We start from the raw sequence: 22,214 nt of genomic DNA, 5'->3' as shown, positions 1-22,214 counted from the left end.
TCTCTCTACCCTGTGGACGACAAGAGTCAAAATCCACACTTCCTGTTTCATATCTGCCGTCGCCTCCTCCTCAGTGTATTAAACCTCAGCCCTGGCTGCAGCTTCAGCTCGGCCTGCGTTTCTATTATGAGATGTGACTGGAGCAGAAAGTGCAGCGAGACAGAAGCTGAGCTCACACACTCACACACACACACACACACACACACACACACACAGTAGCTTGAATCTTAATCTCTAACTAGATGTACTTTGGTTCTGTGCTTCTTTATTTGTGCTCAGATGTAATGCTCAGTGTTTCCTGTCTTTATATGAACTTTCAGCGAGCCGTGTTTCTCTTTGCCGGGAGGCTTTGTTGTCTCACATATTCTCATTTTGAGGCTCCAGACTTTATTAAATGTTTGACCTCCGGGAAGACATACCAAATAATTCCACTCTCCTGCAAAGATGCACAACAACAACAGCTGCTAGCTGAGAGAGAGAGAGAGAGAGGGAGAGGGTTCGACAACCTGACATGACCTCTGAGAAACTAACTCATCGAGAGACATCAAACTTCTCTCTTCCTCAGAACTGTTCCTCCGAGGTCTGAAGTTCCCCTGACAGAGAGAAGAGAAGAGATCAGAGAGCTCGGGGCAGATGAGGTACCAGAGAGGAAGAGAAAAGATTTGTTCTACTTGAAAGAACGAGGACGCTGACGTCGAACACGTTACACGACACGACGCACAAACAGACTCTTCTTCTTTGTCGAGTTCAAACAGCTCCTGCCTTCACTTGTCTTCTCTTTTCATGTGACGCAACATCCTGCAGTTATCTCACTTTATGTTCGACGGGTCACAAGCGCTGTCCAGGGTGCTGGAGTTTAAAGGAGTACGTGCCCTGCTGCTTTTTACAACAATTTACTGCAATTGTTTTTGTTTTTTGTCTTTAAAAGAATTGAAAATCCAAGAGGAGAAATAGAACAGATTATTTGTTTGCACAGGGAAGTACATTCTTTGTGCATAGCATCACCATGACAACAGGGAGACACTGCGGGGGGATTATCTATGGTGCGTCTGAAGGGACAAAATAGCACTTTGTTAAAAAATAGATAAATGAATGAATTGATTTCAGTGAAAGCTTAGAGCCCGAAGTTGAACTTTTTCTGTTTAAGGTGCAGAAGTGAAGCCTCACTCCTGAACACAGTCTGAATCCACAAATACATCAGCACCAAAACATTCACATCCATATGTATTTATATTTTTTTTAACCGAAGTCAGCTGACTTTTTTTTTTTTCTTAAATCTTTGTTTTATTTCCAAGTTCCTGAAGAATCCCAAAGATCCCCCAAAACGACATCTTATCAGTTTTAATATGTCTCATAGGCAGCAGTCTCCAGACTGTACGTCATGAATGATTGTATGAACAGAGGGAGAGACGAGTGTGTGTGAGGCTGTCTAAACAAAAAAAGATTTATTCTTCTCTCTGCTCCTTTCAGAACATAGTTGGATTATTAATAGTCTTTTTTTCTTTGAACATTATGTGCTTTGAACAGACACAACAAATGACATGAAAAAATCAGTGTGTGTGTCTGTGTGTGTGTGTGTGCTGTAACACAAGCAGCCACTTCAAGCGTAAGTCCACCAGAAGCGCTTTTTTATTCTTACATCATAAGTGACCACACAAAGCAAAGTGTGTCTACATATACATGTGTGTGTGTCTGTGTGTCTGTGTGTGTGTGTGTGTGTGTGTGTGTCTGTGTCTGTGCGTGTGTGTCCAGCTGCTGGTACCTGTATGTCCGAGCATCTGAACCGTGCAAACACCTGTTAGTCTGACCATGCTCATTTACCTCTCAGGTGCGTGTGTGTGTGTGTGTGTGTGTGTGTGTGTGTGTGTGTGTGAGCCATGTTTATGTCTGCAGGACATGTCTGCGCTCTGTGATGCAGGGATAATGTTCATCAGCGTACGCATGGCCTCCTGCAAGTCCTCACATGAACACACACACAAAGACACGCAGCATTCCTGCTTCTTTATTTGTCTGCTCTTCTGAAGACTAATCCCCCCTACACCAGCTTTACATGAAACACAGGCAACAGTGACCGTGACAGGTGGAGGAGGCCCTGAACCCTCCTGTGTGTAGATTGATTGACATCTGACACGGGCCGGGGTCACTGCCTCCTCTCGCTCTCTACGCGGCTCTTCGCCTTCGAAGGGCGTCTTTCCTGCGCTTTGAAAAAATGTGAGATATTTAAATGTTAACGTCCTCTGTGTTAGCATATCGTAGCTCTCTTGGCGACTCACTTTTTATTGCTGTGTTAAACTTAAACGTCTGACTGGTCATGCGACGCGAGTGCGGTTCGACCTTAAAGTGGGATTTTCACATTGTGGCATTTACAGAGTCTGTGAGCTAAAGGTTAGAGCGTGTGACCTGAATCCCCAGAAATACACAGAGAGAGTCTTGGCCAGAGAACTGAGCGAGTAACACCCTCTGCTGCATCAAGTACCACTGAGACCCCCCTGAGCAAAGCCCTTAGCCTGCAGCTGCTCGTGTAGCGCTGCCCAGAGCGTCAAGCTTGTATCGAGAAGCCCCCCGATAGGGATGCTTATGACTGAACGAAGAAGAGCTGTAGTCCTGTCCAGAAAAGTGTGAACTAGAGTTATACATCTGACCTGATGTTTTTAAAGGCTTGGGATAGGACCTGAATGACAGACATTGCAGGGACAAAGGGACAAGCCAGGCCTGTATGTCAAAACTGGACATAAACTTAGTGAGTGATCCAAGTGCAGTTTAAAGCTGTGAAGACGTTTCACACATGTTGGTCTCCAGAGGAAGTCAGGAAATCAAGGCGATAAATAAACTCCTGCAGAGGCTCAAGGCAGGTTACAGGTCTCAGATTACACGTTCACTGATACATGGCTGGGATTATAGTGTCGATCATGTCTATAAACCCCTCTATCTCAGCCCTGCTCAGAACAGGCTGTTTCTGTGTCTGTAGCTTTAAATATGTAAATGAGCTGTGTCTGTGTCTGTAGCTTTAAATATGTAAATGAGCTGTGTCTGACCACGCCCCCTCTCTGGAAGGGCTCGGGTGTACTCGCTGCTTTCTGGCTCCATGTCCTATTGTTTACGGTGAGAAGGCAGACTCAGAGGGCAGAACAAACACCTAGCTGTGGGAGTGTCACCCACCTGGGGGAGGGGCTACTGCCCTTTGTGATGTCATGAAGGGAACATCTCCAAACGGCCTGTTTGAGCTCACATTTTCTGAAAAGTGGAGCAGACAGAAGACGGAGAGGATGGACTTTTCTCATCATTGGGGGGTTTGTAGACCGACTAGAGACACATGTTAGAATCAGAAAAACATGAGGTGATAATATGTGACCTTTATGACTCCCATTTTATTCTCATAATATTTTCGGAGAGTTTCTGATCAATTTAAACCGCTTCAAATCGATCACCTGTCTGTGTGTTTTACTCTCTTTTTTAAGGTAACTTGTCACTTGCTGCCTATGAACATAATTCTGTTTGTAAAGAACCCTTATCCTCTAGTAATTTTTTATTCAAAATAAGGGGTCGCTCCTGTTTGTCTTGTCCTGTCGTGACTTCAGTTTGTTATAAAACCATAATCAGCACCAATCAAGCTCATACATCCTTTTTCCCAGACATCTTTTCTGTTTGTCAGCTTTTAACCCAGTTCATCCTCTTTCCAATTTCCTCTGTTTTGTTTTGTCTCGGCTCCAGGATTAGAGAGCCACAGTTACCTGACAATTGTTGCCATGGTGACCAGGTCTCCAAATTGTTTTTTTTTCTTTTTTTTGTGCCATTCTTTCCTTTCTCTCTACTACCCTCTTACCTCTGCCTTTTTCTCTGACCTGAAAGGTTGTGTGTTTCAGTTCTTCTTTTTTTTTCACCCTGCTGAAACTGTCCAGCACACGCCTGAGGAGATGATCCCCAAAATGGTCGACCGAAAAAGGAGAAGAACCAGAAAAAAAGAGAGGGAGACCTGTCACTGGGTCTTTTAAAAATAATCAACTGTATGATGCTCGGAAAAGGAAATTTCCTGCAAATTGATAGTTGTGATGTAAACTGGGTAGTGACGTGAGGTCATATGTGACCTTACCTGATATGGAAACTTTAACCCATGTCCCCCTGCAGGACACGGAGGCTCTGAAAAGACCCCAGCAGGGGTTCAGATCCCTCAGCATGAAGCTTTAAAAACATCACCCATGGCACGTTACTTTTCTTTTATCTTCACTACATTTTTCAGATGTTATCTTTTAGCGGTTTGGCAGAACAAAGATGAGTTGACGTGTTGTTACTGAAAAGTTATTTTGTTATATGAAACCATTTTTTTTTTCCAGGTCAGTTCAAAGCATTCGCTCAAAGAAGAAAAAAAAAAAAAAAAGAGAAAAAGATTGATGGCGTATACTAGAGGGATGATAAAGTGGCGCAGAAACCAGGCCACACTTCACATCGAGATGGAGGCGAGTATTGATCCCATCTGGACACAGTTGCTGCCTCAAATTAGAGGCACACACACACACACACACACCCGAGCGCAGGCACACACACATACCCTCACACTGACAATCCTGCACACGGTCTCACAGGCACACACACACAAACATGTACATAGCAACACACAGTCTATGCAGTGACAACGACACGTTTACTCCCTCACTTGATCACTCTCTCGTTAGCCTGTGTGTCGGTGTGCTTTACACTTCATCACTTGCTCACTATTCCCCCGGTTGTGTGCATGCAGCTTTCTGGGTCCTGCTCCATTTGAAGGCTCTAAAAACAGCAGGATAATTGTCTAATCTTCCACAGCAGGTGGTGCAAACAGAAATAAAGCATGTAAGGCTGCAGCTTTCTCCTCTGACAGACGCTGCATTGTTTCCATGTGATTGCTGTTTCCAGTTATTCTGCTGGCCTGTGGTTTTCATTTCCCCACTTTAGCACAGAGAAGAGCCATCTGCATTCCACTGTGACGCTGCTGAAAGATTTCATGTCTGCGAATTCTCTCACTCATTCTGTCCTTTTATTTATTTTATTTGTTTTGTTCTCTGTGATTATTCCCTGCTCTTTAATCATCTCTTCATTCCTGCTCTCCTTCCTCTGCACTGTCAGAATGATTGTAAAACAATGGCGTGTTTGTGAGCTTCACTGAGTCTCACATCTGTCGGGGAAAAAAAAGAGACAGAATACTGATGCGGGCTATTTCCTGTGTTGAGTGTGTTTGTGCCTGTCTTTCCCCCTGATGAACAGAAAAACTGCAGACTGAACAGCAGCTGACGAAGTAACAAAAAATTCAGGTAGAAGATCTCTTCTCTGAATTCTGACGTGATTTAAGAGAAATGCACAGATTCCTATTAAAGATGGCGTCCTCAGTTGTTTCCAACGCTTGCATAAATCTTTTAGTGACATTATGTGACCCAGGTATTCATAAACCTGTGGAGCCTCGAACACTAAAAAACTACCAGTTTGACATGATAATTTGAGGATTTAATTGGACCAGAAACTGACTGAAAGTAGTGCAGGTTTAAGTCCAGAACACTGCAGAGGACTACTTGTTTCACTTCATTTGTGGTGTGAACATGAATGCCTGCTTAAGTCACAAAAACAACTCTGAAACTTAGAAAAAGGATTTAGTGCCTGATATGGCGAAGTGACGATCGATCATCTTCGTCAACAATATGGCGGACAAAAGATGTTTTCTTAATGAACTTCTTGCTGTTCTCTTTAACAGTTACAAGTCGTTTGTTGATACACTTAACTATGTCTCATCTTTTTGGGGGTAGATTAAACTTGGACCATCTGAGGAGCACATGAAGGCAGCATCTCATTGCCAGGGGACTATATGTGTTGTTCAGAATTTAAGAGGCACATGTTTTTGTCTCCTCCAGATTTGCCTACTATAAAGCATTTTGGACTACATAATAACTTTAGGTATCTATCTGTTATTTTATTATTTATTTTACCATTTAATGTAATCGTTGAACTTGTAAAAGCCTCTTTAATTTTCACAAATCTTTGTCCTATAGTCTATGAACAACAGAACATACACAGTATGTTGCTTCACGTTATACTCGCGGAGTGACACAAGGGAACCCGGAGCGTTTCGGCAGCCTGAGCACATCCGCGGAGGGAGACAGCATCCGAAGAAGAAGCCTGCTCCCCGGGTCTACTTTCCACCGGCATCGTTTCGACTCACAGGGACGACGGTTAGTGAGGTGATCACCGTCAACGGCTACGACAGATGTTTGTTTTTTAACAATTTAAAACCCCAAAATAATCAGAGTTTTTTTGTGAATCTTCAGCTGAAAAAGGGGCAGCTCTGCCTCGGTGTTTCATTCAGAGTTAATCACGATAGTTTAGGATATTATCTCTCTCTCTCTGTCGTCATAGCAACAACTGAGGGGAGACATTTTTCAAATTTATCTACAGTTTGTTCCTCTTCGCCAAAGCAGACTCATCTTCTGACAACATGGGGGTAAGAGCTTCATTTTCTCTTTCATTTATTGAGCTAATAAGTCATAAAAAATGACATTTCTGTCACTTCTAGTGTGGAATAAAAAACGTCAAAGTCCCCGTTTCGTTTACGGAAAGGGTTAAACCGACAAGAGGCACAGGTGTGTTGTTAAAATGACATTGGACATGATTGGATAGGTGTGATTTTTTTTTAATCAAAGTCATGTTTGAAACCGTTAACGTTATGTGGATGAATCCGCGTCGTCTTTAATGACTTATCATTATCTATTAAACGGATCTACTTTCTCTCGGAACGCGCTGCATTGTTAATGAAACATAAACACAGTGCACGTTTTAAAATCAATGCGCCGCAGGATGTGATTATAAATAAATGACATGAAAATAGAGGGGAGGCTATTTGCCTTTTTTTTTTCTTCCAGAAGAATATGAGCCAGATTTATCCGGATCAGAAGCATCCAGAACCGGCGCGAGGTGGTTCCACGTTACAGGAACCTTTTTTTTTTTTTTTCGCATTTTAGTTTCTGTCACATTTCAGAGGCTCTTAAAAAAACAAATTTATAACTACTAATATCCATTTTGTAGCTGGAAATCCCAGTTTTCTTCAGCTGTCAGAATCAAAGGAGTGCCCATTCATAACCAACATCCTTATTGGCGTGGAAAAAAGGAACCTTTAACATTCCTGTAGTTGGATTCTGGATCATTGATCGTCTCCTTTTATTATGCAGCCTGAAAAGCCTTTCAGCACCAAAAGGCAAGAAGCACATCTAAGAAAGGGGCCCAATGTGCATTCAGACTATATATAAGCAATCAATATCATGTTTATGGATTTATTCACATGCATTTGTGTTGGGAGGGCAGAGAGATGTGCTGCTTCGTAAAGCGCTTCCAAAATGCCAGATTACACCGAATCCACATCTGGCAGCAGGCGCTGGATCTCCTGCAGGCGATTGAGGAAATTCACAGCTCTTAAGCTCGCGATTAGTCGGACTGCATAATGACACGGACGAGTCGAGGCAGACATGAAATCGACTGTGTAAAATATGCAGGTGAAACATGCAACTGGTTCTGATTAAAGCAGCCCAGACTGCTGAGTACCATGTCAGTCCACAACAAGCAAATCATGGCTGCATGGGGGTGTGTGTGTGTGTGTGTATGTGTGTGTGTTTTAAGGGAGCAAAAAGAGAGTCATGCATTCAACATTTGCAAATTTTGGGAATGCAAAGTGGGAAATGAAGATCTCCAGTGGGCGTGGGCTGGGGATGAAAATCCTGCAGGCTCTGATTCTTCCCCATTCAGAGATGACATAATGCGCCGGTTGGTCATGTCGCTGTGAATGGCGTTGCTAAACTTGGTGAGGATGTGGAAGCAGAGGAGGCGTGTGGGTACCAAATGGGCACAGACGAGTGTGTCAAAATGGTTCCTCAACCCTCCCCCCTCTTTACCCCCACATACCTAAAGAAGGGGCGCTCTTCAAACGCCTCCATCGTCTGGTTTCACCGCCACGGCTCCAACAAAGTCCCTGATGTGTCGGGTCATTAAGGACATCCTGTTCCAGGCTTTAAAAGTAGACGCCATGATGCATGATGGGATGCTGTGTTTTACTTTGATGATGCACTTCATCGCTCACACTGTCATGGTGCATCACAGCTAATGGAGTGTGTTGGGCAGGGGTTTCTTTCTCTGCTCCATATCCGGGTTGGGGGGGGGATTGGGATTGGGATAAGGGGGGGGTTGAAATGGTGACTCTGTGTCACGGATTATGATGCTGTCCACTCACGCCTGAGGGGGAAACCACTCTGAACTCTAACGTCAAAGAGTGGAGAAGGAGAGGGTGTGTGTGTGTGTGTGTGTGTGTGTGTGTGTGTGTGTGTGTGGAAGTGGAAACTCCTATGTTAGGGCTGGGATTTTTCCGAGGGGAGGGGGGTTAGGGTGAAAAGAGAGAGGATAGATATTTGGGTGAAATGGGCTGAAATGGAGGAGGGGGAGGGAAAGCACCGATCGATTGATGACGAGGGCAGTTGGTGAAGGAGGCAACGATCAGGGGGAGAGGATGGGTCAGACCCAGGCTGCCTGGGGGTGGGAGGGGGTGGGGTTAGGGGGGCTGTTTCGAGGAAAACTGACTGAGTTCCAGTGACTGACACTGACAATGGAGAGAGAGAGAGAGAGAGAGAGAGAGTGAGTCACCTCTGACGAGTGAGGGAATGTAGGAAGATAAGCTGCGAGCGTCACAGATGAAGGAGCTGAAGGAGAAACGCGGGGAGATGCACAGCTGATATACAAGGATGAATGCCTCTGCTGATATCCCATAATGCACTGTGGTGCGTAAGCTCCTCAGAACCAATCAGTGTGGGGGATGGATGGTGTGTGAGGCAGGCTGAACCCACTTTCATTCACCTTCTGTGAGTGGGATACTACATGGAAGTTGTGCCTCCCGCTTCGATGTGGATCGTGTGCCGATCATCACTGATTGCTGCCAAATCAATCACTTTTTTTCTAATTAAGATTTTTTTTATCTTACAGACTTTATTAATCCCTGAGGGGGGAATTCTGTTATTGTAGAGACACACACAGGCCTGAAACACACACACACACACACAGGCTCGCCCAGCGGGGGGGAAATGTGAATTCAAGGAAAATTTTGGCTTCAAGTTGAAAAATACTGAAAATAGTTGGTGGGGAAAAAAACCCACTGAGGCAAGAAAGAGAAAAATCTTTGAAATTGGGACAGATGGGAATGACAGCTGTTGAATCCCACATGAAGGAAACCCTGGGAACGTTTGAGACGAGTCAGCTCTCACGGTCTGCGTCGACTGAACGATGGCCGCCTTGTTTTCTTCATCTGTAAGCTCTAAATCTTTGTGTGCGGAGGAGACAGACGTGAGAACACATTCGAAGTCTTTCAGTGCTGATTAAAGCAGTCGAGTTCAGCGGCCGGCCCAGAGCTCGATGTCACAGAGACTAACTGCCCACCGACTCCACAAATCAATGAGGGAGCGAGCCGCCCGCGGCGCTCGTCTGTGTAACGCACGGTGCTCTCAGCGCTCCACGGTTAATGTGAGAACAGAGGAGACTAAAATCAGCTCAGATCCAGAGCACAGTGACGGACTCCTTTAGCAAACTCCAAACATGCAGATGTCCTGATACAGAGTACAGCTAAAGGCAGCGACATGTGGCGTTAACGCTCGCCCTGAAGACACGTCACAGATTGAAACGTAATCATTGTTCCTTTTGGTCAAAACTGGCCCGACTCAGAGCAGCCAATGGGAAGTGTCGAATGACACAGACCGCTGTATGCCGTCCAGAAACCAGCACGTCCTTCACACAAGCACTTAAAGAGTGTGTGTGTGTGTGTGTGTGTGTGTGTTACATTCTGATCAGGGTTTTCCAATGTCATCCATCAGTTCACACCATGCAGCGTGAACAGGACACTTCCTGTGAGCTCACTCTGACATCACTTCCTGTTCGCCCGGCGTGAAGGGTAATTGGTGGTATTGACTCCATTTAACTGTTACAACACAACACAGCATCACATTTAGAGTGTGATCAATAAAACAAACACTCTCCTCCTCTCTGATCATAAACAAGGACAGAGACAGACACAGCTAACTGTCTGACCTTCATCACTGCTCAGCATCATCAGCATCATCATCATCGTCAGGAGGAGATTTAAACTGTTATCTGACAAAGAGTCCAGAGTGATGGAAACACGGCGTCATCATGTCGACATGAAACCTGGGTGCAGATGAGCAGCATGGAGGGAGGACGATGTAAACAAGGGGGGAGGGTGGGGGGGTGGAGGACCCCTCTTACTGTGCGTGTGTGTGTGTGTGTGTGTGTACTAGCAGTTTCTAGGTCGCTCAGTCCACTGATCTGTCCCATAATCCATTTCTGTGTGTGTGCCTTCACGGTGATCCACCATGACACATCCAGAGCCAGAACCCTCTGTCCGCCCAAACCTCGGTCCCTGGACCAGGACAGGAGATGAGAGAGCGTTGGGAATGACATGGTGGGACAGGACCTCGAACACCGGGCGACCAGCACTCCACGTTTATCACTGCATCTGGCCCGTTTTAAAACCCTGCTCTTTGGTTTCTTTGTTCTCCATCTTGAATGCACGGATCAAAATGTTGCTGCTGAGATTTGTTTGAGTGATTCCAGCAGATTAAAAAGGGCTTATCCAGGCTCCCTGAGAGCTGCTGTGGTGCCCTGAGCTGCAGACGGGCCAGGAGACACGGAGCACTCTGTCCATGTGGGTGCTGCTGAGACCTCCTCAGGTCTCACACTGTGTGAAAACACAGAACTGACACAGGACAGATTTCACACCTGGATCCACTTCACGGGACTCAGAGTTCTTCTCATGGGTGCAGCTTCCTGAACATGAAGCCTTCTTGCTCTGATTTGAAACAGAAACGTCCACGCCCATAGATTCTTCCTCTCCTACACTTGACCCTGCACATATTTCTCCCATTCAATGAATGATCGATGTGGCTCATTGGAGCCCGGGAGATTTGTCTCCGGTTCATTTTAGGCACAAATGAAGCCATCGATATCATCAGCCGAGAGGGAGGAGCTCGCTCTGACTTGTCAAGCTTCATATCTGGAGTTCGTGGCGCTCGCCAGCGTTCGGGTCAGATGTATCGGGCCTCTCTTTGGATGCTGCAGCGCTGATGAGTCATTTACATGCTTGAATTGATCTTGTCGCCTCTGCAGCCATCACACTGAGTGGATGTGTGCACACATGAGCCGGAGGCGCCCGGGAACAGAGGAATGGAAGTGACAGGCCCGAGCGCAGGCCCGAGTCGTTTCCCTCTGAGAGAATATCTTAAGTAATGCGAGACACTGACGTTGATGAGCGTCTATGTGTGTTACACTCAGGAGGAGGAGCGACAGAAGAGATGAGGGACAGATGAGTGAACGCTCGTGTTGATGTGACTTCTGACAGAGCTGCTGCTCTCCAGCACGCCGCCGCCTGACCTCGCCGTCGCCTTCAACCTTTCAGCAGGCTGATCGCTCCCATCCTTTTCGGAGCAGTGATTCAGTTCACTCGTCAAATGTTTGATTTTTAAGTTTTGGCTTAAAAGCAGAAAAAATATCTGCTTAGACGTTTACATTGTATTTACTCGAGCAGCAAAGGCAGAAGAGCAGTTTTTCATCCCGTTAGTTCTCTGAAGAAATCCACACTCTGAAATCACTTCTGCTCATTTAAAGCAGAGACATTCAGAAAGCTTTTAGAAGTGTAAATACTTGAATGAGAGGCTGGGATTGAAAAGAGCGAGCGAGAGAGAGAGAGAGAGTGTGGAGGAGAGGGATTACTGCTGTTCACTGGGTTAATCTGTCAGTGTAGTAAACAGCAGTAATCTCATGGCCTGATGGACACGAGCGTCTGACCGGGGAACGCTGCACCTCCAGACAGATGGCAACACACACACACATATTCACACACACACACACACACACACACACACACATAAACACATGAACATGCTGTGCATACAGATTCAAACATGGACACGCCTGCAGTCAGGCAGAAGACAAACACACGTGCACAGACTGAGTGGAAGCGTCCTGCCTCAGGGTCCCTGTGGGGACCGGATCCTCTCCGTGAGGGGTCTGCATGTTCTCCCCGTGCATGTGTCTCATCTCTCCGGGTGCTCCGGCCTCCTCCCACACTCCTAACACACGCAGGCGTGCTGCTTAGCTTACCTGCTTGTCTGTCTTTAATTTAGTTTGTGTGTGTGTGTGTGTGTGTGTGTGTGTGTGTGTGTGTGTGTGCTCGTCTACCTGCTGCCTCTTCATCCAGTGAGAAGAGAAAAGCAGACGGCCGTTCGATCAGTGTGAACTCTCTCAGCTCACACTCATCCACAAAAGAGCCTTCCCAAAACACGTCTGCTCCCCCCTCGTCGTGTGCACGCCGTCACAGTGGGGACACGCTCATGTCGCCCTCTGCCTGATGATCAGAGGTCAAAGTTCACTTAGTTTTCTTAAGCTTCTTAGTGTTCGTTAACAATGCTAACGCTGCCTGTAGTGACCCTGGTTCACACGTCCAGCGTCTCACAAACAGTCGCAGGATCACCTTCGTTCATGTCTCCGCTCTGACTCAGCAGTCTGAACAGCCGGGATGTGACCTGTGCTGGTCTCATCATGAAGGGTGGACGACTCCTCCAACACCCAATGAGGATCCTCGTGTTGATGTTGTGACTGGGTCATGGAGGGGTCAGCCAGACATCAGCCTAAAAAGTCTGTGTTGTAATAATCTGTAATCTATCATCAGCAGAATGACTCGGCTGTTAACCAAATGAGTTCACCTGTTGAAACACCTGCATGGAAACAAGCACAGTGATTGGACGGCAGCGTGCTTCAGCAGGGTTTAGATGTAGAAAATGGAGATGACGATGTCTGATGTTGTGTCAGATCAAAGAGTGTCGAGCATGTAACCCGATCCCGTCCTGGTTTCATGATACGTCAGCTGACTTTCATTAAGTGGGACTTTAAAGGCGTCCTGTGGTGTCTCAGCTGTGATCCTGCTTCTTCGTGCTTTGGGTTGTTTCTGTGTCCGTTAAGAGCCGACTGTCTTTGTGTTGTTGCAGTACGGACGGTCGGACAGCTACCGCGTGGCCACCACGCAGGACAAGGACGAGAAGGAGTCCCCCAAGAAGAAGGGGGGCAAGGATCTGGACGACCTGAAGAAGGAAGTTCCCATCGTAAGTCCGCCGTGCACGCGTGACCCACAAACACTCAACACTGGAGTTTCCCTCCAGCTCTCTATGAGCAGCTAATCCCCCACTTTATGAGATCAGCGTGACGCTGTGACGCTCATCTTTAGGAAACACCTGAACGTCAAACACCATCTAACAGTGAGTTAGTTTGAGCTCCTGCTTTAGATAAAGCAGAGTATAGATGCATAAAGCTTCCAAGCTTAAAAATACTGATTTCTATTCAATAAAGAAGAAATGATCGGAGTTAAAAAAAAAAAGCTTCTCCACCTCCTGAGATCATCTCAAACAAACAAACAAAACAAAATGTCTTTATTGAGATAAACAAAGTTAGATCACATCCTTCATTGTGTCACTTATGAATAATATTCCAAACCAAAATCTGAAGGAACCAAAGTTTGACCATGAAGAGAAATTAATAAGAAACCGATTGGAGGAACAGATGGCTCATGTCCGACACGTCTGAGCGCTTTGACTTCACTCTCTTTCTTTGCTCTTTTTTTTTAGACGGAGCACAAAATGTCCGTTGAGGAGGTTTGCAGGAAGTACAGCACTGACATCGTCCAGGTGAGAACTACTTCCTGTTCCTGTTCATCTGTGCACGCTCATGAGAGTCCAGTTCACAGCTTCTGCTTCCTCCCCCCTCTGCTCGTCCACCTCCCCTCCCCCCCTCTCAGGGTTTGACTAACGCTAAGGCAGCAGAGTACCTGGCCAGGGACGGTCCCAACGCCCTGACCCCGCCCCCCACCACCCCGGAGTGGGTCAAGTTCTGTCGCCAGCTCTTCGGCGGCTTCTCCATCCTGCTGTGGATCGGCGCCATCCTCTGCTTCTTGGCCTACGCCATCCAGGCCGCCACGGAGGACGAGCCTGCCGGAGATAATGTGAGTGGGAGAAGTTGTTGATGATGTTCGTCACATGAAGCAGAACCCGGGGGGGGGGGGGGGGGGGGCACTTAGCGAGCGATGAGCCGCCGCGTGCTCGTGTGACCTGCAGCACAAACTGCTGAGTCACTCACGCTCTGGGATTCTGCTGTGACCATCTTTAGTATGTCAGACACCATCCTGCTAATGTCTGTGTTTGGCGAGGCACCAGGGGTGTGTGTGACTCATGGCGTGGATGATGATCCACGGGTCAGCTCGTGTCAGGTCAGAGCCCTGACGATAAACGGCGGGTATGAAAAGGGTATGAAAAGATACTCGGATCAGAGCGCCGGGGGACGACACAGGGTCAAAGACAGTGAGGAGTCAGCACGAGTGGTCACGACTGTAACACGCTGCCAGAACCACACGCCATGTGTCAGCTGCAGAATAAAACCATGACACGAAGCTTGAAAAGAATCCGGGGATTTCTTTTTCCGTCTCGTCACTGCTTCTTTGTGACACGACATGTTTGGACCGTGATGAAGTCAGTCAGCTGATCTCTGCTTCTCTCCGCAGCTCTACCTGGGCATCGTGCTGTCAGCTGTCGTCATCATCACCGGCTGCTTCTCCTACTTCCAGGAGGCCAAGAGCTCCAAGATCATGGAGTCCTTCAAGAACATGGTTCCTCAGGTACTGGACTGTTCAGGTCAGGACGTTCAAAGCATGCACAAGTAACCATGTGAAGCCCTCTGATTGGCTGTCGTTAGTCAGTGAGAGTGGAAACACTGAGGGACACGATTAACCACCCTGCTTGTTTAGCATCAGTCACAGCTCTTTGACCTTTTCTTCGACCTCTGTGACCCCTCCCAGCAAGCCCTGGTGATCCGCGAGGGAGAGAAGATGCAGATCAATGCTGAGCAGGTGGTGGCAGGAGACCTGGTGGAGGTGAAGGGAGGAGACAGGATCCCTGCTGACCTCCGCATCATCTCGTCCCACGGCTGCAAGGTGAGGTCACTCGTGTGTTTAGCTGCAGACAGAACAGAACGAGTGCGTCTCCTCACTTCAAATCAGACACATGAAGAAAAGAATCTCACGCTGTAAAGATGCAAACGTGTGTTTAAAATAATCCCCAAACAGCTTTGTGTTTAGCTCAGTGCAGTTCACGTCCTGATTCTCCACATTTTTATGAAATGAAATGTCTCGAAGAAAATTTTAAAAAACGTTGATTAGAAACATGAAACATAAACAATCATAAAAGCAAAAGAAAGACTGTGAAGCTGATCATGAATCTCAAGCAGCTCCGCTCTCGTCCTCTCTTCCGTCCAGGTGGACAACTCCTCGCTGACCGGTGAGTCTGAGCCCCAGACCAGGTCACCTGACTGTACCCATGACAACCCACTGGAGACCCGGAACATCGCCTTCTTCTCCACCAACTGTGTCGAGGGTGAGACCTCAGATCCCCCCCCCTCCCGTGCAAACACGGCTCAGTCGTGCAAACAAAGACGCCACACTTCAGCTTCCAGGACAGTGACATCACTGGTCATGGCGGTCGGGGGGGGGGGGGGGGGGGGTAAACATGACCTCTTTAACCTTAAACCTGTTCCACTCTATGTCATCATGTGACTGGGAGACTTACTGGGAGACCCTGCATGTTAAAGCATGCGCCTCACTGGAGTTTAAATGAAAACAATGATGCACACTGCCCTCTGGTGGAAACATGCACACATTGCATTTTTGTAGTAATTCTTCTTTCAGGCAGCGTCTTCCAGTCAACACTGTCCGTCAAAGAAAAAAAACTGTTCTGTTTATGAGAACGAACTTCCTCTTCGTCTTCATCAGAAGCTCCGATTATCCTGAAGACTCAAACATGCTTCACAAAGAGAAACAAAACAATGACAATAATTCAAATAGAGGGAGGGGAGGAGCCGGTGATGAGGAGAAGTCCGACGGGGAGCCGGTGGAGGTTCTGAAGGACGGGGGTGATGTGGTCACTGGTGCAGGACTTTAACGCTCTGGATGTTTGCAGGCCACGCCCACCGCTCCAAGTATAAATGTCCTCCTGATTGTGTCTACTGTAAAAGGCGTCCCATCTGTTTGACTTCCAGATGAAGGCGTCGTGCTGAAACGCGTCTACGTGTGTTCATGCTCACTCACATTATAAACTGAACTTCTGTCCTCGCTCTCTGCAGGAACCGCTCGTGGCATCGTGGTGTGCACCGGTGACCGTACAGTGATGGGCCGCATCGCCACTCTCACCTCCGGCCTGGAGACGGGCAAGGTACGGCGCCGGAGCTTCATCGCCGTCACACAATATCTCTACGTTTTCCAGACGCAGATCCTTAACACGGTCTCGCTCCTCCCTCTCTTCAGACGCCCATCGCCAAGGAGATCGAGCACTTCATCCACATCATCACCGGCGTGGCCGTCTTCCTCGGCGTGTCCTTCTTCATCCTGTCCATCGTCCTCGGGTACAGCTGGCTGGAGGCCGTCATCTTCCTCATCGGCATCATCGTGGCCAATGTGCCCGAGGGCCTGCTGGCCACCGTCACCGTGAGTCCAAAGAGACGGGTCAACGTGTGTGTGAGCGAGCGAGAGAGAGAGTTGATGTTCTCGTATTTCTTTGTATCTTCAAAGTTCCATCGTGTTTTAAAATTGTTGTTTCATTGATACTGTTCCTTTTTTTAAATCCTCAGAGAAGCTTTTTTCTGTCTGTGTAAAACCTGAAACCATCTCGACCCTTCACACAGACAGTTTCAGCCTGTTAGCTTAGCAGCTCTGTAAAGATGTTCAGTGATAAAGTTGCATATTTAACCCTCACCCACCACAGCGTGTCCAGGTGGGTGAAATAAATCAACACGTTTGTATTCTCAGTGATGATATCGATGTTATGCAGACGAGATGATGAAGAAGTTCTGACGTCTTACAGCTGTTAGCCTTTAGCTGTTAGCCTCCCTTAAAGTTCAAACTGCTGCTGCGACTTCCTTCATTAGAAACGATCAGCAGACAGACGAGCGTCATTAGGAAGCGCAGCATGAGCGAGTCAGGACAGCTCACTGCAGACTCTGCTCAGGATTATTATTGTCACTCAGATTTGAGCTCTGATGAATGGACCTGTAAGGAACGTGTGAAAGTGTTTGTGGATCCGCCGGCGTGCGTCGTGCTGTTTGCTCTTTGATCTCGTGACGTCGTGGTGAACGTGTGAGCGTCTCTGTGTGTTTCTGTGCATTAACATTCTCTCTCTCCGTCAGTTTGTCTCTCTGTGGTCACGCTCCTCTTCTCTCCATCTCTCTCTCTCTCTCAGTGCAGACCCGTGTGTGTCCCTCTCTCTCTCTCTCTCTCTCAGTGCAGACCCGTGTGTGTCCCTCTCTCTCTCTCTCTCTCTCTCTCTCTCTTCCAGGCCGGTCGCCGTGCTGCCTGCACTGACACCGTCTAGCTGATGTAATGATACTAGGCTATAATGACTGACTTTGGCCTTGGCTACTTCTGTTTGGCCCTCGGGTCCTGCCGTACTTGGCATGATGACATGTACTGCACCGCTGCTCTGCTTCACGCCTTCGTTGGTCATGCTTCATGTTCTCTCTGCATCGCTCTCCTGGCTGTGTTTTTAACTGATAGGTTTCAGTTCGTAGTGCATTCTGCTGGTGAACAGCGAGGAGGATGAGCATCTCCAGGTGTCGGGGCACTTTGGGTTCTGGCTTTGGTTCCATATTTTGCAGCTCTTTGGCTGAATTGTAACGCCTGGAGATGATCACCTGTGCTGTCATCTTTCCACATGTTTCTAATGATTGTTTTTCCTCTTTCTCTTATTCCACCATCGACCTCTTCCTTCCTGCCGTCTCTCCTTCTCTTCTCCGTTTTCGTCCCTTCGCTCTGGCCCGTCTCCCCGTCGTCTCTCAGGTGTGTCTGACGCTGACCGCCAAGCGAATGGCTCGTAAGAACTGCCTGGTGAAGAACCTGGAGGCCGTGGAGACTCTCGGCTCCACCTCCACCATCTGCTCGGACAAGACGGGCACGCTGACCCAGAACAGGATGACCGTGGCCCACATGTGGTTCGACAACCAGATCCACGAGGCCGACACCACCGAGGACCAGTCGGGTCAGTTTCTCTCTCTCTCTCTCTCCCTGTCTCTCTCTCTCTCTCTCTCTCTCTCTCTCCCTATCATCCGTCCTCTATGAAGAAAAACACGTCTCAGCGCTCCGCGCCTCCGCATTTTCGTTTCATTAAAACCTGAAAGTAAAGACGGTCGCGATGTGACTGTATTTGCTGAATGAATATTAAAATATGTAAGGTAGTGTTAAAAGGCTGCATCAATCAAGTTGTCATTTGTTGCAGCAAGAAAGGCAGAGGATCATCAGGGACAGAGGAGGACAGGTGAGAACTGTAGTAAGATAAGAGAAACAGTGAAGGAGCCGACAGATGAAATGTAGCCGAGGCTGGAAAACTAAAGGACATGAATCGGAATATTTCAAGGCCATGTTAATCAGTTGTCAATCATGTTGTTCAGTCACAGCATGAATTATCCATCAATAATATTATTTGGGTGGATTAAGTAATAATGTAACTAAACAACATGGCATTACAGTTTAAGTAATCAGTAATCATGACTCAGCAGTATACTTGGACTTTTCATTTTAAAAAATTCAACAGAGGATGAGACAGGTGAGAGACATGAAGACCAGGACCCCCCCCCTCCCCACACACACACACACACACACACACACACACACACAACCTTTACCAAACACTTAATTTACAGGTATAGCTAAATTCGAAATAAATATATGTTTTGCACTTTTATATTAGGTAGATCATTTTTGTTTTTTGTTTCGCAGGCTCGTCCTTCGACAAAAGCTCCATGACGTGGGGCTCTCTCGCCCGTGTTGCTGCTCTGTGCAACCGCGCCGTGTTCAAGGCCGCTCAGGAGTCTCTGCCCATCCTGAAGCGGGACGTGGCCGGCGACGCCTCCGAGTCCGCCCTGCTCAAGTGCATCGAGCTGTCCTGCGGCTCGGTCAAAGCCATGAGGGAGAAGAACAAGAAGGTGGCTGAGATCCCCTTCAACTCCACCAACAAGTACCAGGTGAGTCCCCCTTCGCTCGCCCAGAAAACAAACCTCCCTCTCAAACGGCTCTCCTGCTCACGCTCGTCTGTGTTTTCATCAGCTCTCCATTCACGAACCCGAGGACGAGAGCGATAACCGCTACCTGCTGGTGATGAAGGGAGCGCCGGAGAGGATTCTGGACCGCTGCTCCACCATCATGCTGCAGGGCAAAGAGAGCCCGATGGACGAAGAGCTGAAAGAGGCTTTCCAGAACGCCTACATGGAGCTGGGAGGACTGGGAGAGAGAGTGCTGGGTGAGGACGACAGACGATGAGGATTCAGCTGCAGTGAGTGATGTCGTGTTTCTATACATAACTTTCATCCCCCCCCCCCGTCAGGTTTCTGCCACCTGTTCATGCCCGAGGACAAGTACCCCAAAGGTTTCGCCTTCGACACAGACGACGTCAACTTCCAGACAGACAACCTTTGCTTTGTGGGCCTCATGTCCATGATCGACCCTCCCCGTGCTGCCGTGCCGGACGCCGTGGGCAAATGCCGCTCAGCTGGCATCAAGGTGGGCCGAGGAAAACCAGCACGCACGTTCAAGAGGGAGTTCATCAGTCATTGTTCCCTTTCCACCTTTTCAATCTCTGCCTCGTGTTTTTGACTCCTGTCTTCAGGTCATTATGGTGACTGGTGATCACCCTATCACAGCCAAGGCCATCGCCAAGGGCGTGGGCATCATCTCTGAGGGCAACGAGACGGTGGAAGACATCGCTGCCCGTCTCAACATCCCGGTCAGCCAGGTCAACCCCAGGTGAGACTGAACACGCAGCGTTAGCAGCGTTAGCAGCGTTAGCAGAGTCAGCAGCGTTAGCTGAGTTAGCAGCGTCAGCAGAGTCAGCAGCGTTAGCAGCGTTAGCAGAGTTAGCAGCGTTAGCAGCGTTAGCAGAGTCAGCAGCGTTAGCAGAGTCAGCAGCGTTAGCAGCGTTAGCAGAGTTAGCAGCGTTAGCAGCTTTAGCAGCGTTAGTAGCGTTAGCAGAGTTAGCAGCGTTAGCAGCGTCTGATAAAATGACCATTTATTGATCATATATGGGAATGTCTTGACTCGATCCGTGTTGCGTAGGGACGCCAAGGCCTGTGTGATCCACGGTACGGACCTGAAAGACCTGACCCAGGATCAGATGGACGACATTTTGAGGAACCACACGGAGATCGTCTTTGCCAGAACCTCGCCGCAGCAGAAGCTCATCATCGTAGAGGGCTGCCAGCGACAGGTGCGTTCACTGTGCACGCAGTGCGTGTCATGAAACCAGTCTATGACACCATCTGTGCTCCCTTTGCAGGGCGCCATCGTGGCCGTGACAGGCGACGGCGTGAATGACTCCCCCGCCCTGAAGAAGGCCGACATCGGCGTCGCCATGGGAATCTCTGGCTCAGACGTGTCCAAACAGGCCGCAGACATGATCCTGCTCGATGACAACTTTGCCTCCATCGTCACAGGAGTGGAGGAAGGTGAGCGGCGAATGTTAAACTGGAGAAAAACTGATTCTGAAGCTCGCCGTGTTGATTGTACCCATCGGGGTTAGCCGTGTTCAGCAGCTTGTACGCGTTAACGCACCACCTTCCTCTTCGCAGGCCGCCTGATCTTTGACAACCTGAAGAAGTCCATCGCGTACACTCTGACCAGCAACATCCCCGAGATCACCCCCTTCCTGTTCTTCATCCTGGTCAACATCCCGCTGCCTCTGGGCACCATCACCATCCTCTGCATCGACCTGGGAACAGACATGGTCAGAGACATGTTACACGTCTGCATGCACAAGAAGAGATCTCCTTATCAGACCACACACACACACACACACACACACACACACACACACACACACACAGAAGTGTGTATTCTGCTGCATCTGTCACATTACATGCCAGTTATGGAGCTGAGTGTGATTAATGAACAGTTAAATACAGACAATCTACATGTTTATCAGGCTTCATCATTCAGCGTCACTTTGAAAACTAAAACCTGAAAGGACGCTTCAAAGTGTGTGTACACTAGGTGACACTAGGTGGCAGTGTGGGAGCCGTTTCCATTCACTCAAACTGTTTCATGTTTTTAAAGAAGCAGAGGTCTGAGATGCTAAATCAAAGCGGTTTCACTTCGTCCCCCGTCAGGTTCCCGCCATCTCGCTCGCCTACGAAGCAGCCGAGAGTGACATCATGAAGCGTCAGCCCAGGAACCCACAGAGGGACAAGCTGGTCAACGAGCGGCTCATCAGCATCGCCTACGGACAGATCGGTAGGCGCCACAGTGTCGGCCTTTTTTTGGATATGAGCGAAAGGGACGGCTGTCTGTGTCTACGGCGTGAAGTGATGAGTCATGTTTACTCGCCTAACGCTCCGTCTCCCGTCCGCAGGTATGATCCAAGCTCTCGGCGGCTTTCTTCGCCTATTTCGTCATCATGGCTGAAAACGGTTTCCTGCCGTCTGTCCTCGTCGGCATCCGACTCAACTGGGACGACCGCTCCAACAACGACCTGGAGGACAGCTACGGCCAGCAATGGGTGAGCAGAAACGAGGGCCGCGTGCTCCCGCCGCTCTGACGTCCGCAGGGCGTTTGAAGTGACACGATGGGTTTCCCGTTTCAGACCTACGAGCAGCGTAAGATCGTGGAGTTCACGTGCCACACGGCGTTCTTCGTCAGCATCGTGGTGGTGCAGTGGGCGGACGTCATCATCTGTAAGACCAGACGTAACTCCGTGTTCCAGCAAGGCATGAAGTGAGTCCAAAAACACTGAGCGACTTGACGACAGCCACTGAGACTGAGATCCTTGAGTCGTCTCCTCTGTGACGTGTCCGCTGCAGCTAACGCTCTCCTGTCTTGCAGGAACAAGATTTTGATCTTCGGCCTGTTCGAGGAGACGGCTCTGCTGCTTTCCTGTCTTACACTCCGGGCATGGACCTGGCACTGCGCATGTATCCACTCAAGTAAGAGAAGTCAGCGTGACAGATCCGCTGTGTTTTTATAAACCTGATCAGCACGATGTTCTGACTCTGTCTGAGCTCAACCCCTGACATGTCTCAAGAATACCGCTATCACATGACGTGCCACGTGGCCTAGTGGTTACGTGGCGCCCTTT

The 22,214-nt window shown here is 48.3% G+C and overlaps 1 protein-coding gene across 1 annotated transcript; it reads left to right on the top strand.

Moving 5' to 3' along the window:
• The first annotated feature begins 6,140 nt into the window (after window positions 1–6,140).
• On the top strand, window positions 6,141–22,088 carry atp1a3a (ATPase Na+/K+ transporting subunit alpha 3a). Its single transcript, XM_079368109.1, is given in 23 exon segments — window positions 6,141–6,463; window positions 13,050–13,163; window positions 13,683–13,742; window positions 13,853–14,056; window positions 14,612–14,725; window positions 14,906–15,040; window positions 15,362–15,479; window positions 16,225–16,313; window positions 16,406–16,585; window positions 17,933–18,131; window positions 18,869–19,113; window positions 19,196–19,388; window positions 19,473–19,648; window positions 19,755–19,891; window positions 20,201–20,351; window positions 20,421–20,589; window positions 20,713–20,867; window positions 21,250–21,373; window positions 21,492–21,514; window positions 21,516–21,638; window positions 21,723–21,853; window positions 21,962–21,999; window positions 22,002–22,088. Coding segments are annotated over 23 exon segments (2,949 nt in total). The 5' UTR covers window positions 6,141–6,457; the 3' UTR covers window positions 22,067–22,088.
• The last annotated feature ends 126 nt before the right edge of the window (window positions 22,089–22,214 follow it).

Source organism: Symphodus melops, assembly GCF_947650265.1.
Source record: "Symphodus melops genome assembly, chromosome: 18".
Taxonomy (NCBI): Eukaryota; Metazoa; Chordata; class Actinopteri; order Labriformes; family Labridae; genus Symphodus; species Symphodus melops.
This window is presented reverse-complemented; position numbering and strand designations above follow the sequence as displayed.